The sequence below is a fragment of the Thunnus thynnus genome, chromosome 10 (assembly GCF_963924715.1).
Source record: "Thunnus thynnus chromosome 10, fThuThy2.1, whole genome shotgun sequence".
NCBI lineage: Eukaryota > Metazoa > Chordata > Actinopteri > Scombriformes > Scombridae > Thunnus > Thunnus thynnus.
Window position 1 is genome coordinate 7026246 of NC_089526.1, and position 17616 is coordinate 7043861.

Here is a 17616-nt window from a genome sequence, read left to right on the forward strand (position 1 = left end):
CTGATAAAAAGGTTGTAAACACGGTTAATGAGTGTATTGTTTTTAATACATTTATTTAACCCTATTTTGTTGTTTTATTTATTTTATGTATTTTTCATTATATTCATTAGTTTTTTTTTCATTTATTTAGTTAATTTCTGATGTGTTGTTTGTGTACCCCCTTGGCATCTTGTTCCCAAGAATGTACCTCATGTTCATTCATGTACTCAAAAAAGTGAAAACAACAACAAACTAAGGCTCTTGGTTGACTGTTTTTAGTCAGTACTTAAATGAAAGGAATATCTAAACTGTTTTTTCCAGCATGTTTTTAAAGGGGTCTGCTCATTGATTTCCATCTTCTAACTTTATATTAACATGAAAAGTGTTTTTAAAAAGTTCTGTGTGATCGTATTTCCAATTTAAACTAATGACCAGTGTTGCTAGGCAACGAAACCCAAACAGGTGTACAACTCAGCGTCCAGGCAGTCGACCAAAGAATTTGGTGTAGCAAGTTGTCCAAAGTTTTTCCAGGAAACATTAGAGAAGAGAAGATCATTACTTGGTTGGTTCTGTTGCAGACATAAGCATGTCTGACGGAAATACTTCTTACCAAGTGAAATACACCGATAGTTTTCCAAACATACCGAGGGTAAGTCAACTTGCAGTTGTTAGCCAGCGTTGTCTTACTATGGAGGAAAGGTTTTAGCTAAATAACCTTGTGTCTTTGATAGTTTACACTGTATATTAATGTTTTGTTTTGTTTTGTTTTGTTTTGTTTTTTTCTTAAACACCAGGCTGGGAAACTGAGACCTGTAGGTTACGGGACTAAGACCTGCTTACAAGAAGTGCCAGCTGTAAGTCAATATTGTGTGTGTGAAAGAGCGTGTGTGTGTGTGTGTGTGTGTGTGTGTGTGTGTGTGTGTGTGTGTGTGTGTGTGTGTGTGTGCGTGTGTCTAAGTATACAATATCAGTTTTGTCTCTGGATGCATTTGCACAACTGTAAGTATGAATATCATGCAGAGCACCAGCCAACTCTAAATGCTGAAGCTACATGTCCTCTCTCTCTCTGATGCTGTATACCATATTAAAGGACAGGTTCACAAATTTTCAAGTCTGTCTTAAAACAACAGATCAAATCAAGTGGATATCTGCCACATTTGTCTTTTTAGCATCAGATCCCCCCTTTAGAGAGTCTATCCCTGAAATGTTCAGGAACATTTCCTGCATGGGGTCATGTGTGAATGGGAGCAGGGATCGATATTCAGGGAAATCTGTGCTGCCAATTTTTTCAGGGAAAATGCCAGTACAGCTGTGATGTGAATGAAAGCAGTAACATTGCAAGGACAAGTATTGTTAAGGATTACGTCCGTCAGATGAAAGATGCTTTCAGATAGAGGGAGTGAACAAATCACAAGACTTGACTTGTGGGTGATATACTGTGAGTTGGGCGGTGCTTGGTTTTGGTTTGTTTGCTTTCAACATGGCAAACTTTCTAAATAGTACACTAAAATATGTTTCCTGAAACATTTGAGGCGAGAAATAGGCAATGCAGTAACAGAATCTGGATGCATATTTGATCAGGACTGCCTGGTTTCACAGTTTGATCTGAGTTTCATGAGTGTCTCCCTCTTCTTCTGTTGATTTTTATGGAGGTTGGCATCCCTAAGTGTTGCATTACCGCCATCTGCTGGACTGTCCCTTGCCCCATCTATTCTGGCATTGCCAGAAAAGGCGCAAAGTGGAAATGTTCCTGAAAGTAGCTGCATGTGTGAATAGTGAAAATTGCTAATGGTGCCTGAAATGTTATCCCAGGGAAACTATGTGTGAAAGAGGCTTTTGTTTCCCAGTGTTTCCCTGTTGAGCTGCGGTGGAAGTATAGTAACAAGACTTTGGCACTAAAAAGACTGTAACGTTGAAAGATATCTACTTGATTTGACTCATTGAGAAACTTCACATTAGCTTCAGATAAACATTTGGCTTTGTCAATTTTGGCCCACTTACATTGTAAGTGCATTATGAAGGGATCTTCTAATGATCAGTATGAACAGGAGGAATGATTATGGCAAAAAAAAAAAGTATTTCATTGTTCATTTGGGCCTGTGACTATTGTTTTCAGACAGACTTGAACAAATATGAACCCATCCTTTAACAATTTTATCTGTTGTTTTTCAGCCCCCCACCCCACCAGTGGTTAGGAAATTCCGCAACAGCACCCAACCAGAACCGGGCGCTATCAGAGTGCACCAAGGGAAGGCAAATGATCCAGATGTTGCTGGCACTCTCGTTCATGGTGTCAGCACCAAATCTTCCCTCGCTGTGAGTACCATCCATAAACACACACACACATACCTCCCTGTGGGTTAAACGGGCAATAAGGAGGTTTTTTACTACCTCACATTTGGTGGGTTGATATATTTTTGGGTCAGTGTCAATGAATGATTTATTACGCTGCACTGTGATGAGATTAAGTCTGTCAAAACAAAAGATTTACTGAAATTGTGAATAAATATTACCTCACCTTCTGACATTTTAAGATGCTCCTGAATAATTACTTCATACCTTGATAATACTTATTTTTTTGTTATAAGCTCATGGATTAATTCGAGAAAAGAAGATTAGCGACAGTGACACTGTAGTATGTTCATTTTGTTTAACCATGTAGTACCTGCTAAAACTCACAGAGGTTATCAGTTACATTATATATATGGTATTTAGATGCCACACAACCAGAATATGGATATAAATTCTTCAGTTTTGCGTGATTCAAACAGGACGGAGGCATCCTGAGTCCTCCCCAAAACACCTTGTTCCAACAGAAGCTGCAGGAGCTCAGTGAAGCGGTTTACGCCTCCAGACAAAGAGCACCTCTGGGCAGGTCACATGACCAGCATACTGGACTTCCCACCTGGTATAATGACAACACAACGTTTGGTGTTAAAACAGTAAAAGGTACAGTATGTGCAACGTCAAATAAGGTCAAAAAGAGTCTGGTAAAACATAAGTGCTGTAACGTGAACATGCAAATATTTATCTTCTCCTATCAAATAACTGTCAACCCTGCACTTATGTCACTAGTCTCCCAAAATGTGCAGATTTTTTAAAAATTCAGTGTTATAATTAATTAAAGTAAGGATAAGAATCGTTTACTGAAGTGATGACCTTCTTTTTTGTTCAGGTTCGGGTGTAAGTGAAATTATTAACCCTTCAAAAACAGCAGAGGAGTTGGAGATGGAGGCTCAGGAGGGACACAAGGCTTATATCCGTAGCCACAATGCCTATTTTGTTGGTAGGACCTGGAAATGTGTCTGAAATATAACCTAAAAGCAAAATTAAGTTGCACATTCATATTGATAAAAATGCAGAATGCCTTCACTATTATAACAAGCAGTTGGCCAAGCAGAATGTAATTAATTGTGACTTTAAGTTGCATGTGTGGCTGTATTTTGTTGATCTTTTTGTTTTTCCTTTTCATTATTTCATATTTGAAAGTCAGATTTATCAATCTATTTGTTGATTTTTGTCGATCACGTCGCCGTGCTCTACTCCAGGTGAGCAAGTTGACAGGAAGTATGACTGGAGTCACTGCAGTAGAGACAGCAGGTTCGGGAACCTCACGCCTCATTTCAACGACGGCCGCAATCTTAGCAAAACTCTCCGCTGGCTGGGGGAGTCACAGAAGTAAGCAATGAAAAATTAACACTAATTTCCATAACACTGTGTATCCATTTAGTGTATATCTAATTTTAGAGAAAATAAATCCCACCTGACCTCGCTCTCATATTATTTTTGCCTTAGGTTTTACAATCCAAAGCCTGTTTGGAAGAGATCTAATGACTTCAGGGAAAAGACGGCGCCACCAATTGGCAGACTGAACCGCGCGTTAGTTTCTGTCGCATCTCTTCTGGCTGATTCTGTTAACTCTGACAATTATACTTTATTAACTAATGTTTAACTTCATTTTGTCATTAATCTCATTCTTTTCAGGACAGGAAATAGCTTGAAAGTTTCACCGGATCACACTTTTGGAATTCTCTTGCCGCCAGATGAATTTGGTAAAGTTTATTAGTTTATCTACACATTTTCTTTTCCTGGGCTTCATATTTGAACATGTGTTAGCAGATACCATGTGCCCTGAAAAAAAACAAAAAAACAAGCCACACATGATGTTTCGCCTGCTTCCCTCACAGGTGTTGGAGGTGTAATGAACTCCACGGAGCCAGGCAGGTACACGAGAGGCCGGGACCAGCAGCGCAGTCTGGTCAACGCGGTGCGACATCGACTCAAGAAGGTCAACTTCCAAAACTTCTCCTCCCTGCTGCAGGCGTTCAGGCATTATGACAAGGTACGACTGGACAGGCAGGGTGACACTTTTACACAATGTTGGTGACCTGCACTCTTAATTTGCTGACTTTTTAACTAAAGTAATTTGAAAAAGTCCAGTGGTACTTCAGTGTAACACATACAACAATTCATCTTTTCACATGATCAAAGACACCAAGTTATGTCAATGTATGGTGTGAGAACGGCCAGTTGCATTAGGATATTGATAAGTGAGTTTATTAAGTAAATAATGCTACTACAGTACAATTCTCCTGTTGCAGTTTAACACTTGTGAGAACATACTGTAGTTGTTGAGTCTTTTCACCAATATAAGGTGCCACAAATAACAAATAGTGACAGAGTTTGCGTGTGATTTTGTTTGTATATCCGTTTATGTAAATCACTAGAAAGGCAAAGGAATGATAGACAAAGAGGACCTGCAGGAGGTGTGCCGTGAGTTTCATCTGGACGTGAGCGGGCCGGTCCTGGATGACCTGATAGATTACTGCGACACAGATAAGGACGGATTAATCAACTTCTTGGAGTTTGCTAACTTCCTCAACTGGAAGGACAAGATGCCCATCAACAGTGAAGAGCAACGCATCCTCACGAATAGTCAGTTTGTATTTACTAAGTTGCTATTTGCTATTATTATTTTAATCTCAACGCATGCTTTTCTAGGACATTTCCAGTTCTGCTTCAAATTCATGTGGCTCAGTCGAGGCTGCTTTTATGCTTCTGCATCAGGGTGAAGCAGAGGCTACATACGGAGGCCTAGTTTCTGGAACATTTTCTGTTTTTGTCGTCTCCTGCAGAGCGCCAGACCGGCACGGCACCAGCCAACATAGAGACGAAGCCTTCGTCAGAATCAGCGCAGCTTCTTGCTTCTAGGGCTTTGATTGAGCCTGAGGACCTGGAGCCTGTGGAGCCAGGCAGCTCACTGAAAACTGTGCGGACCCTGAGACAACCCAGGGCAGCCCCAGACCACTTCATCACCTCCTCTTCCATCATTGGGGCTGTCGGTGGTGGTCCGTTCACATCGAGTAAGTCAGAAGCAGAGGTTTGTTGTGACAAGTATGTTTTTGCACTAGATACGTGCACACATTATCACACAGTGCTACACATGTGTGTGCTGTAGACTGAAGATAATAATAGACAAGATGACTGTAGTTTCCATTTAACCACATGACTTTTTCCCTGTTTAAAACCCAACAGCTGGGATTTGTGGGTGACAACATTGTATGTTTGGAGCCAAAATGTGCACAGTTCAGTAAAGAGGCAAAGCAGGTGAATCAAGTGTAAAATGACATTCTGGTAATAAGGAAAGTCAGTCATTGTCATCGCCAATTAGCAACGTGTTGACACTCCTCCTTACCCGCAAATGACTTTCTAATGACACAATCATGCAACAGTTGAAATCACTGTAGTGAGAGACATGAAATAAATTAACTTTTTAATTATTATATATTATAATTATTAATTCTTGCAGAAAAAAAGACTTTATTCCTACAGTACTAAGACGGCCATTAGTCTCAGCGTCTTGTGTTATGAGTCATATTCATTAAAACGTGCTTGAATTTCCTCTGCAGCACAACATTTTTTAGTGAGGACATAATCTCTACATAAAGCTTTATAAGTGCTTATTTAACTTCTATTCTCTCTCTTTCCATAGGCAGCCGCACCTTTGGGATCCCGTCCGTGCGCTCTGACCTCCCAGCTCCACGCATCAAGAGAGTCAGCGACCCTAACAACTACGGCGATACATCCACGGCTGCGGATCTTCTGCATCCATCAGTTCACACCCTCCGAGGTGTTCACGAGCAACACTTCTTCTGTCCTCGCACCAAGACAGAGGTACGCACAACAAACACAAGATCGGGGTGGTAGTGTGCCTAAATAATAATGAGAATTTGTTTTGTTAAATTTCATGTGCTTTCTTTGTTGGGTATCTGTTTTTTGAATTACCATTTACTTCAGTGGGGGTTAATACATTTCTTCATATGTACTTTTCAAAATAAAGTTGATTGAACTTGCTTTTCCACCACCAGCCTGTTTCATATTATTTGATTCTTTGTTCAGATTAGAATCTGTCATTATAATCTCCTGCTGCTGTAGTGTGGCTTCCCTGCAGATAGATAAAATAAATAAATAGAAGTAAAAGATAAAAGAAAATACACAAATCTCACAGTAATTACATGACCATGTTTGGGAGAAACAGAGTTTTTTTGTTAATGACACATCTCATCCTTCCGTTCTCAGATAGCAGAGATCTTCAGGAATGTGGATGTGAACATTTCCGAGGAGACGTTCGAGGAAGCGTGGAAGCTGGCGTCAATGAGGCATCCAACCGGGGAGGTTTGTGTCGAGGTTTTCCGGAACATACTCAAAGAAATAAAGGCAGTGTTGTAGAAAAATGGTGTTTTACCGGCACGGTGCTTCCTCATCAGTAAATATCTCAGGTGGAAATGTTGTAGCTCCAAATGGTTTTAGTTTGATGGGAGTGCATTTTTGACATCATGAAGAACAGATTTCGTCAGCTTAAAAGGTCTGAGAATGATCTCAATCCATAAAAGAGGTATGTTCATCTCAAGTACATGTTTTAGTAGTGAAGTTAAAGTTTTCACATGATAATCATGATGTGAAAATCTGAGTTTCTCACTATCATTCTCAGTAACCTAGTTAATCAAAGCAGTTTGTGCAACAAAAAAGACATTTTTAATGCAAAACACAATGTTTTTTACACTTTGTCTCTGCAAGTGGGACACTTATTTTGATACATCTGGAGCAATGAAAAACACTTTTTATTTGTCATTATATTGTTGTTCATATAAATGTATTGGTGTCAGCTGCTGGGGATCTGAATAAACAAAGTCAGTACTGTGAAAGAAAATTGAATAGTAGGTTATCATTTTATAAATCTTTTATATATATGTTACAAATGTTTTCAAACTAAGGAGTCAATGTTTGTTATCAACTGAATGTGATGTAATGTCATCGTCATTTTGGGGATACATGTTGGTGAAGAAATCCTACTCCTAGGCTAGTTGAACTCTTGAACCTGTTTCTATCTGAGGGTTGCTTGCTGACCTCTGGGGTTAGCTAGAGATATCTTTGTCTTAAGCCTACTGTTTTAGAGACCATACTTGTTTGTAAGAAGGTGTAACGGTTTGTGGAAGTGTCCATTTAGGGACCAGACTGTTTTTAGCTTTGCTTCTGGAGAGGTATAAAGCTGTCTAGTTTGAGTTCACAATCTTTAGAGAAAGGGCTGGCTTTAGGGAAAGGGCCAGCTGAACAACATGCTTTCTCTCCAAAAATACAAGATGATTGTATTTTTGTTTGTGTTTGGACATTTGTATAATTGTTACTGATGATGTGATGGATTGTACAGTGTTTACAACTGCTTCAACAAGTAACAATGTTTAATGCTTTCTTTATGTCTCCATGTGCCTTCTTTCTCAAGAGAAAATTTCCACAACAGTACTCAGCTTGAGTTTTGCTTTCTTGGAAATGATTCTTGAGTTAATCTGTATGAACGTCCAAAAAAATGATATGTTAAATTTTAATTGTTCTTCTGTGCCACTATTTAGAACCATGTCCTCTGCACATAATCAATTCATTTTGTGCTATCACACACTCGAAGGTAAATGTTTCAGAATGTGTCAGGCTATTATTATTATCATTATTGTTACACATTGTTGTATTATCATGATTTCGATTATAAATCTGTTATACAATAAATATACAATCTGTAAAACACATCTAAACACGTTATGTGGAGAGCGGCAGGTTGACCCAAATGTAGGAGACCTTACGAGGAGTACGGTTGAAAAATATCACCTTTATTCTGGCTCAAGTGCAGGCAAAGGAAAACTGAACAAACAGCAGAACAAAGAATCCAACAAGACTGGACTGGAAACCAGGACTTTAATACAAATTGAACTGATGAAACAACAAGGAACAGGTGGTAAGACACAAGGGCAGGCTGGGAGCTGATTGGCTGGGGAGACACAGAGAGCAGGGCAGGGCTAACGAGACTGATGCAGGGCAGGTGTGGAGGCAAAAACAGGCTGGGGATAAAAAAGACAAAACACAAAAGGCGATAGCTGCTCTGGGCTGAGGACGAATCAAAAATACAGCTTCATTAATGAGTAAAATAAAAGTCTACAATATAATCACACACAATCCTCTGAATATATGAGCGTCATAAATTGAACTGTCTCAGGATTACATAAATATCACTTAAAGTGCAAAAGTCATACTGAGCAAATAAACTTCAACATTACGGTGCCAGTCTAGAAACCTTTAACATAAAGACTAGAAACATAAATTGTTGTCGACATAAACATGAACCAATAAATCTGTCAAGTGGTTGGCCTGCACATTAAGGCTGCAACTGTTGATCTGAGTTTCAGTTCACTTTTGCACTTAGTTTCTATGAGAGTCAATGAAGCAAGCAACAGTATCTCAAGTGGTCCTTAAACATAACTCGCAACCTCTTCACCGTTCTTCTCCCCCTCAGTCCAGTCTTAACAAACTGGGGAAAAGACTGAGGGCATCTAGTGGACTGGTGGAGAGACACAGAGCCATAACATTTAAACATCAGACTAATGTATTTCGTCATATAAACCTTAATCTGAGCATCCTCTGGAGCTATTTCTTGGATTGAAGGCTATTTCGAAGGGCTGCTGTTTCTATTATTTCATGAATATGCTTGAAGCCAGTCAGCAGTTAGAGGGTTACATGAAGAGACATACTGTACCTGATACACATTTTTCAATATTTGCACTGCTGAGAGCCGTTCAAGCTGCGCCTTCATCGCTGGGTAAACAACTTGTTTGATGTAGTAATATTTACAGTATTAGAAACAACCATTAACACACCACAGGACACGTTTTATAACAATAAATCAACTTTGCCTTAGAATTTCTCAAAGAGGACACAACTGTCAGTTTAGGTTCATTTTGAGATGCAAACCAACCTTCTTCTGAAATAAATCAGGTTCTCTGCATACTGGGGAATGATTAAAATACACATTTTGGTGGTAAATGTCATTATCATCACTGTCAACTGTGATACACTCAAGTCTGCTATCAGTCTTTATGTCACTGATTTCCTGAATATTATGTTTAGTTTCATAGACTGTACATAAACAGTAAAGTACAAACACACAGTAGAGAATCTCCTGCACATAACACTGAATGAAAGCAAATAATATATATAATAATAAAAAATCTAGTCAAAAATACTTAATTGTATAGGTAAATGCATAGTAATAATAATGTGCTTTTCTGAGTTTTGGTTTTATTTTATGTCCCTGTGCTACAAACATTTTAAAAGCATTTTGAAGGCTTTTGTATGTAATTGCTCTCTCTTACATTTTCATTAGTCATAATATTAATAGCGTCTCAAATTCAGAGATAAACATGTCAGCAAACAAAAGAAGTTGTTTTCCCCTGTTATATATCTGTTTATAGAGAATCAGTTTCTATATTAAAATGAAAAACAGAATTTCTTTTGTAGCGACAGCTCATTTATTTTGTCAATATTTCATCTTTCTTTTGTTGGAGACAACATGTCATCTTTTGTTGATACACCGAGCTGCTGAGATACAGAGACGGAGTTAAATCTTTAATTGATTGCTTTGGACTTAACAATAACAGCCTGTGTTTCTATGCTGGTAAAAGACTTGAATAAATACTGAGACGTATGTTCTCTGTACCTTATCGTCTGTTCTGTCAGAGTATTAGATTTGATTTCCAGGCGTATTTATCTTTTTAATTCTATTAATCAATCTTAAAACGAGAGTCTGACAGTGACAGCGCAATTAATTTATGGTTTCTTGGAATAAGGAATTGTTTGCAATCAGTTTCGGTAACCAGATTAATGAAACAGGTTGGCACGCAGCGTTGACTGATCCACATGTCAGAAAATTACAAAACAGTAAAAAAAAAAAAAAAACTAATAAAAAAACCATTAGCTTTTTTTTTTTATATTCACCACTTGTTTTTGTTTTCTTGTTAATTTCCATTAAACTGAGTGATGCACAGGCGTGGCTAATTGTTTAATGTGCTCTCACCATAACCCATGAGCATATTGACATGTGCTAAGCTAACCGCACTCATTTAATCTCATTACGAGTCTGCGAGATGCTCCACTGGAACCAAAAAAAACCCCCCCACGCAAACTTCCACAGACCGCATATTACTATGCGGGAAAAAAAAAATTAGAATAATCCTCGGCATATTTCATTATGCATGAATAAGCGGCCGCTAATGACAGAATCCTCTGTTTGTCAGATATGTTGTCAACATTAATAATATTGCAGAGAGCTTTAACAGAATGGGATGACACGCGGCATTCATGAGCCTGTGATGTCTTTGACGACTGACATGTTTCTGGCAACGACCGCAGGCTGCGTTTGAGTTACTTTGTCTGGTGGGGGAATTTTCTGCTAGAATTTGTCACTCTTGCTCGCAGCGATGCTTTACAACTATTTTTCACTTGGTGTAGGAATCGTGTTGTGATCTCTTGTACTTGCAGTCAACTACGTCGCCGACAACCATGTAGCAGAACGTACGCCCCCCTTCCTGCTCGCTATGGAAAATGGATTACTTTGTTGCCTGTTGGTTGTTATCAGAAGTACCAGAACACTAATATATTTGGTTTCTTCTTATATGTTTCATGAATCACATGTGGGAAATACAGTTATGGAATATAAGGACTTCACCTTTAATGCTAATGAAGAGCTACATTAGCCTGTTCATGTTAGAAACTGTTGCAGAGTTAGGGACTGTAGAGAAAGTATTTGTAGGTGTGCCACGTTTCTTAACGGGGTGTTCACACTATGAGCGACAAAGCTACAAAACAGCAATAATCTTTAATAGCTAGTAAATATGATTTAGTATTATTAAATAACACACTACCACAGGTAGCCATTGTGTGTTTATTGTGTGTTTAAAAATGTACATTACATACCGAGTACTCCCACAATGGCTGCCGCCCTCTGCCAAGCTTTGTTAGTGTCACAGTAAATGAAAAGGGTTAAATAACAGGGAACTGGCTAACGACAAGAATCAGTTTTTCTTCCATTTTTTTTTAGATGGAACGTAACAGGAATTGCTGGGAGAGAGAAGGAGAGTGGAAATGGTGAAACAAAGACATATGATTGACATCGGTTGACGCTTCGTCACTGCGTCATTGGAGCGCTGAAAAAAGTTGAGGCCAGGTCATATTTGATTTGTAGCGCATCACACAGCGACAAGTGTTGGGTGTCAGTTTGTAATTTAATACGTTTATATTATTTTGACATGTTGTGGAGAGAGTAAAGACGGTTTGACTAAAACATTCATGACACTGGTGCTTTTTTTTTTTTTTTTAACATGTCCAAGTCCCTTAGCTTGTTATCGCTGCTATGTCAGAGACACATGCTGCTGCTGTGGTGGAGATGAGTATTAATTGTAAGACTGTGTAAATCAAAGGATCAAGAGTACAATTTGATACGGTTATCAAGCAGTTTATTCATATGAGGTATCGGTTTAACAGGTGTCAGAGTTCATCGTCACCTTGGAAATTGTGATTTGGCAAAAAAAAAAACTTAACTCCAGGTCCACTTAGTAGCTTTGCTGTGACTTTCAGCCATGATGGAGGTGTTCAGTTGTCATAGAGATGGCTCAGTTGTCGTCATGTGACCTACAGTAGGTGTGGAGGTTTGGTCCCATATATGAACGCCTGTTGTCATGTGATCAAATACTTTATGTTATGTAATAACAACTGATGAAAGTCCATCCACTGAGGAAGACCATGAGACGCAGCTGAAAGCCCAAAAAAGCTAGTGAGTGGAATGAGATAAGATTTTTTTTTTTTTTTGTCAAAACACTCAACCCAGACTTGTAGCATATTTTAACAATATTAATTATATACATTAATATTTTTTTAAATTTTCCTCCAATGACTTCTGTTCATATGTTTAAGCTAATAGTGTTCTGCAGGTGGATCAGATCAGAGAGGCGCTACAGTAAGTGACTTTCTGGGAACTGTGTAAAATCACTGGAAGAGTGTTTCAAAGGCATACGAGGGTCAAAGGAGGATGTTCAAGTAGGGTCATGTATATATATAAAGTTCTGAGGTCATCTGCAAAGTGTCCCTGCTGTGGTTCAGTTTCATGTGATCCAGATGGACAGTTCTTTAATCTGCTGCTTGCTTTGTCTGTTGTCCAGTTGAAGGCTGTCCTTCATTCAGTCACAATCAATCAATCAATCACTAGTCTGTTGACGTGTCCTGATGACCTTGCAGCATTGAGTCAAATCACTCAAACAGTTTCCAGTGCCAGTGCCAGACGGTGGTGACTGTCCAATCAGGAGAGGCTCCGGTCGTCAGCTCTCGGTGGAATCTGGGAGGAAGGAGGCATACGTGTTTTTAACAGGAGCATGAACATCCGGTTCCAGGACAATTTAACAGGAAATAAAACCATCCAACCAACAGGAGCGACTAAAAGCTGCGTTACTATGACGACTCGATCTGGGGACACTGAAATTAAACAGGCAGCATCTTAAACCTCAAGGCCAACGGGACGCCCCGTCATGTTCTCTGTTAACTGTCATGACAGTTATTTCTCTTTTTTTTAAGAAGTAAAATGTGAGTTTTGCAGAGCAGCATCCTAAAACTCCTTTTAGTCCTTGGGGGGGAAAAGGCGGATTGACTTACACTGACATTCAAACAAAGTTCTGTTTCCTGTCTCACCTTGAAAATAATGAGGTGAAAATTCTGAAAAACGGCTTCCTTATCCTGCCAAACTGTCTGTTCGCAAGCCTTTGGGATAACATTTGAAGTGTAACCGGCTTTCTCAGAAGGGATTTAAAGACCTGAAACAATAGGAAAGAGAATCTGGCTAACTAGATAGGTGGGCATTAGGTAGAATAGCCACACCATGTGGTCCAACAACTAACAGGATTACTGACTGGGAATGGAAAGAGGCTTTGACTGTTGCATGCGCCGGGAGTGAAATTATTTCCCCTTTTCTGTTTCAGTGGCAAATCATGTCAGCGGTTCTTTAGACCCAAATCAGAGCAACTGAAGTGATGCACTAACAGAACTGGATTCTTTACTTTTTGGCAAACACTCAACATCCCATTTTAGACATGAAGTATGTATAACATTGCTGGCTTCATCTATCTAAAGTAATGGCTTTGGCTCATTCAGACGTCGCTATCCGTTGCATCGAGCTTTATTCAGATATGAGGACATTTTACGGAAAGCGCCACAATGCTCGCCTTATATTTGGCACCAGGTGCACAAGCGGGAGAAGAGTGACTGCCGGGAACAGCGGTGAGTCATACGTATAAAAGGAGGTTGTATAAAAGGGTTTTTTGTTGTAACTGATGCTGCGGCAGCTCGACTGATGTGCTGCTTTCACTGCACCACCTGTGTGTGTTCTATCGGTATTGTTTCTTGCTTGGTGGTGTTTTTTTTGGTTACTTTTCTTCACATCAGCATTTCTATTAATGTTTCTTTTTTTTTAAACTAAATGTGTCTCTTTCAACATTTTCCCAGGTGACGCATTAAAATCTCTCATCCCCGTCCACACATGACACTTGGGAAACATTTTTTCTGAAATTATAACGTCCGCATCTATTTGAAAAACATTAAACTCACCGCCATCAGTTGTTGTGTATCTGTGGCTCCCAACAAAACCCAACAACAACAGACATGCCATATGTTGTCAGGCCTGCATGTAACTTTGAGCTTTTGCCAACATATAATTATGCCTCTAGGTAAATATTTCCACCTTTTAATTGTGATTTAGCATACTCTATATGCAGAAATAAAGCAAACAGAGATTTTGGCAAAGAACATCTGAGCAAATTAATGATCAAAAATGAGCTTTTAGTAAAGAAAAATGTGTGTGGGACTGATTTGCGAGGAGAGATTTGACAGCAATCCATACTTTTAGACGGATGTCATGTTTGTGATGCGCGCAGATGACGAGCTGAGCGCTTACTCATAGACCGCTGTCACTATTTTCTTCTGTGGGCTGCCATCTTCACTGGGGGCCACTTTGAAGATTTTTGTGGCCTCGGGGTCATCGGGGCCTTCGTGTGTCGTCAGGAGCCAAAACCTCATGACAACACTGCAGAACGTTCTACCTGCAAGAAACCAGAGAGCATCCGGTAGCTGAGTTAGCTGGAGCGATAGTAATGTTGTATCTACAATCCTCTACAGGTGATGCTCTACTAGCGCAGCTGAAGGTTAAGTGGCTTGTTAAAGGACACCTTAAAAGTGCGATGAAAGGTGTGTTTGTTCGCCTGTGATCAAATACGAGACTTTTATTCTACTGCTCAAATGGAAAAAGCCAATATATGTGTGACTAGTAACAGAGAATAGAATATTGCAAGCTGTCTGATGAGGGATACCGTGCTTGGAAACAGAGGATGTGAGTCCACGCTGTCCTTGCAAAAACAGCACGGACAAGTTTATGACCTTTGACTAATAGGATCAAATTGGCAGTAGAGCAATTCAACCAGTTTACTGAAGTTGTTAAAGTCCCCTCAAAGTGATCCAGGTGGGATGTTAATTGCAAATCAAGTGTCCTGTTTTCACTTTCTCACCCAAAGTATTCTCAGTCTGCTCATGTGAATACATGAAAACCGATCCAACAAAAACCTACCATATTGATCAAAAACGAGAGAGATGTCTTCCGGCAGCACAAATATAATATCATCCACTGACACTGCTAGCTGTTGTCTCTGGTCTTTGGTGAGAGGACGACACTTCTTCTCAATATAATTCACCATCTGAAATGACAAGACAGACATAATCAATACGAAAAACAAGCAATAGCGATGATTAAACCTTTAACACTGGTCCGTCTCAATTGATTGTTGGATCCTTGCCATGACGGGTCAAGTTCCAAGGATTTCTAGGACTGCCAGCTTGCTTTGAATGTTAGGTGACAACTTATTTTTAAGGTTTCAGTTCAATACTCTGCCATTCATTGTACCCGGACTGTTTTGGCAGCAGGGTGTACTATAAGAAAATGAGCACAATGTCTTTTTCTATAAATCTATCAGTAGATATGTTCATTTTCATATAGTATGTCAAAGTTCTACATAGCGCTGGCGTCCCGCAGGCAGCAGAGTCAGTGATATGCACTTGAACACATCTCTAATTTGAGTGTGTGTACAGTGTGGTTGTTACCTCCTTGGACACTATCCCCCTCAGCTCCCAGTATCTGCCACTGGACATCATGTTAGAGACATGGACAAAAGCCTGGAATGGACGAAGGATCAACAAGGTGAGTGATGTAAGTGCCTCGAGTCATTGTTTCTATTCCTGTCGATACAAAGGTGTTTGTAAGCTGCGCTGGTTGTGTTCACTGTGATGAAATCTAATACACAATGTTAAATTTCCCTCAAGCCTTTTAGCCTTAAAAAAAAGTTACATCCTGCTGTTCAAACTATAGTTTGGCAGTAGAAACTGTAGTTGAGAAAAAAACAGGGGCCATTTAGTAGCAGTTTTGCAGCTTGAGTTTGCCTTGTTGTCATGTAATTATGCAAGTTAAAATTTCCATTTTTTCCAAACACTAAAGACTTAAACTGCAGCTTTTAAGACAAAATGCTCAGAGAAAAATGGAAATTTGAACATTTACAATTCAAAACAGCTGGGCAAAGTCCATCAGCTGATGAAGTGCATGTGACATGACCAAAAGCTCCAGAACAGCTACTAAACGGACCTTGAGGTGAGACTGTTTTTGCAACAGAAGTCATTTAATTAATACACTTAAATGGCATTTTATAAGTTGTAAGAGCTGCAATCTCCGACAACTATCTGTTGATTAATTTGCAGATTAACTGATTAATCATTTGGTCCACAAACTGCCAGAAAATTGAGAATAATGCTCGTCAGAAGTTCCCAAACTCCAAGGTGAAGTCTTAAATGTCTTATTTTATCTAAATGACAGCCCAAACTCCAGTTTAAAGTAATAAAACAGAGAAAATCAGGAACATATTTTGACATTTTCTCTTGGAAACATTACCTAAGCCATTCATCAAATGTCAAAATAGTTGCAAACAAATATTCTGTCAATCAACTATCGGTTAATCATCATTTAACCAATCAATTAAGCTCATGCATTATATTAAAATCTGGTGGGTGTTTTCAAGTTTCTAACAAAGACTTTACATACATACTCTTATAATGCCTCCTCTCTAGCTTTTCAATTACTTTATCTCATATTTGACCTCTATGAAGCCCCTTGTGGCCATATCAAATCCTCATTTTTAGTGTCCATGGTCACACAAAAGAAGAACATAGAAGGTGATGTTTTGGAAATATGAGGCCCTTTATCATCCACATTTGAAACGACGCTTGACTTCTTCTTCTACTGCACTTATTACCACAGTAGCAGTAAGTAGAAGACCTCATGCGTCAGTGTTTACCTGCTTTACTCCTCTGTCAAACTCCGAAGAGATGATGTCTACCTCAAACCACAGCAAAACGACCCACATGATGGCTTTGCACCGGATCCATGTGATAGGATCCGGTGAGCCGACCACAGAGATAGCGGGCTGACCGCCGGGGCTCTCCGGCGGCGGGCCGTCGGCTCCGGGCTGCGAGCTGAACAGTCTGTGTTTCTGACCGGCGAACTCGACATCCCGCCTGCACAACCTCCGGCCCTGTGCTCCAAGCTCCCCGCTGAAGGGACGCTCAGGACGTATACACACCCCCGTCCTCAACCGGTGCACGGCGGCCGGTTGCCTGCTGCAGGTCGGGCCTCTCTTCCAGGCGTAGACCCCGGGTGTGCAGGCTACGAGCCCGCCGAGCTCCCGGCCTGCAGCGAGGCTGGTGATCCGCTGCATCATAGCGGGGAGCATGCAGCGTTACCGGCTGCGACTGAACGGAGGACCGACGCCGAAACAGCCTCCATTATCAAAACAACTGTCTTTGGTAACCTTATGCAACTCACCCCATGCTGTACCCATAATCCTCATGGTGTACACACATGACTGCTGCCTTCAAGTGCAGTTGGAAATTTAACAATCAGGCTCAAGGATCGTCTTAATAACTCTTCACTTTTCCCTCCAGCAGAGTAGGGGAAGTGTTTTGCTGGATCTGCTGCTGTGTTTAAGAAAAAATAAATAAACAAATTAACCCCTTAATATACAGTTCTCCATATTCTTTTTCCCTCCTAAGCAGCTTTAAGGTTGTAAAAATCATCTTATTCCACCCTGTGTGACAGTTTATATTCTGTAATTCCACTAATACACTTTATTCAAATCCCAGACTAAATGTTTTTAAGGCTGCAGCATTCTTTCAAATGGA

The 17616-nt window shown here is 39.8% G+C and overlaps 2 protein-coding genes across 2 annotated transcripts; one reads left to right on the top strand and one right to left on the bottom strand.

Annotated features, from left to right (window-relative positions):
* The first annotated feature begins 397 nt into the window (after positions 1-397).
* efhb (EF-hand domain family, member B) lies at positions 398-7161 on the top strand. Its single transcript, XM_067600664.1, has 13 exons — positions 398-628; positions 774-833; positions 2152-2295; positions 2751-2928; positions 3155-3265; positions 3528-3657; positions 3775-3858; positions 3964-4031; positions 4167-4321; positions 4707-4914; positions 5115-5342; positions 5972-6153; positions 6559-7161. Exons 1-13 carry the CDS (start codon positions 566-568, stop codon positions 6706-6708), a joined length of 1761 nt encoding a protein of 586 aa, XP_067456765.1. The 5' UTR covers positions 398-565; the 3' UTR covers positions 6709-7161.
* Positions 7162-11803: 4642 nt separating this feature from the next.
* On the bottom strand, positions 11804-17294 carry si:dkey-82o10.4 (uncharacterized protein LOC797793 homolog). The gene is made up of 5 exons (XM_067600666.1): positions 16734-17294; positions 15493-15564; positions 14959-15089; positions 14297-14437; positions 11804-12688 (listed from the first exon to the last, which is right to left on the bottom strand). The coding sequence occupies exons 1-5, from the start codon at positions 17166-17168 to the stop codon at positions 12604-12606; spliced, it is 864 nt and encodes a 287-aa protein (XP_067456767.1). The 5' UTR covers positions 17169-17294; the 3' UTR covers positions 11804-12603.
* Positions 17295-17616: the final 322 nt, after the last annotated feature.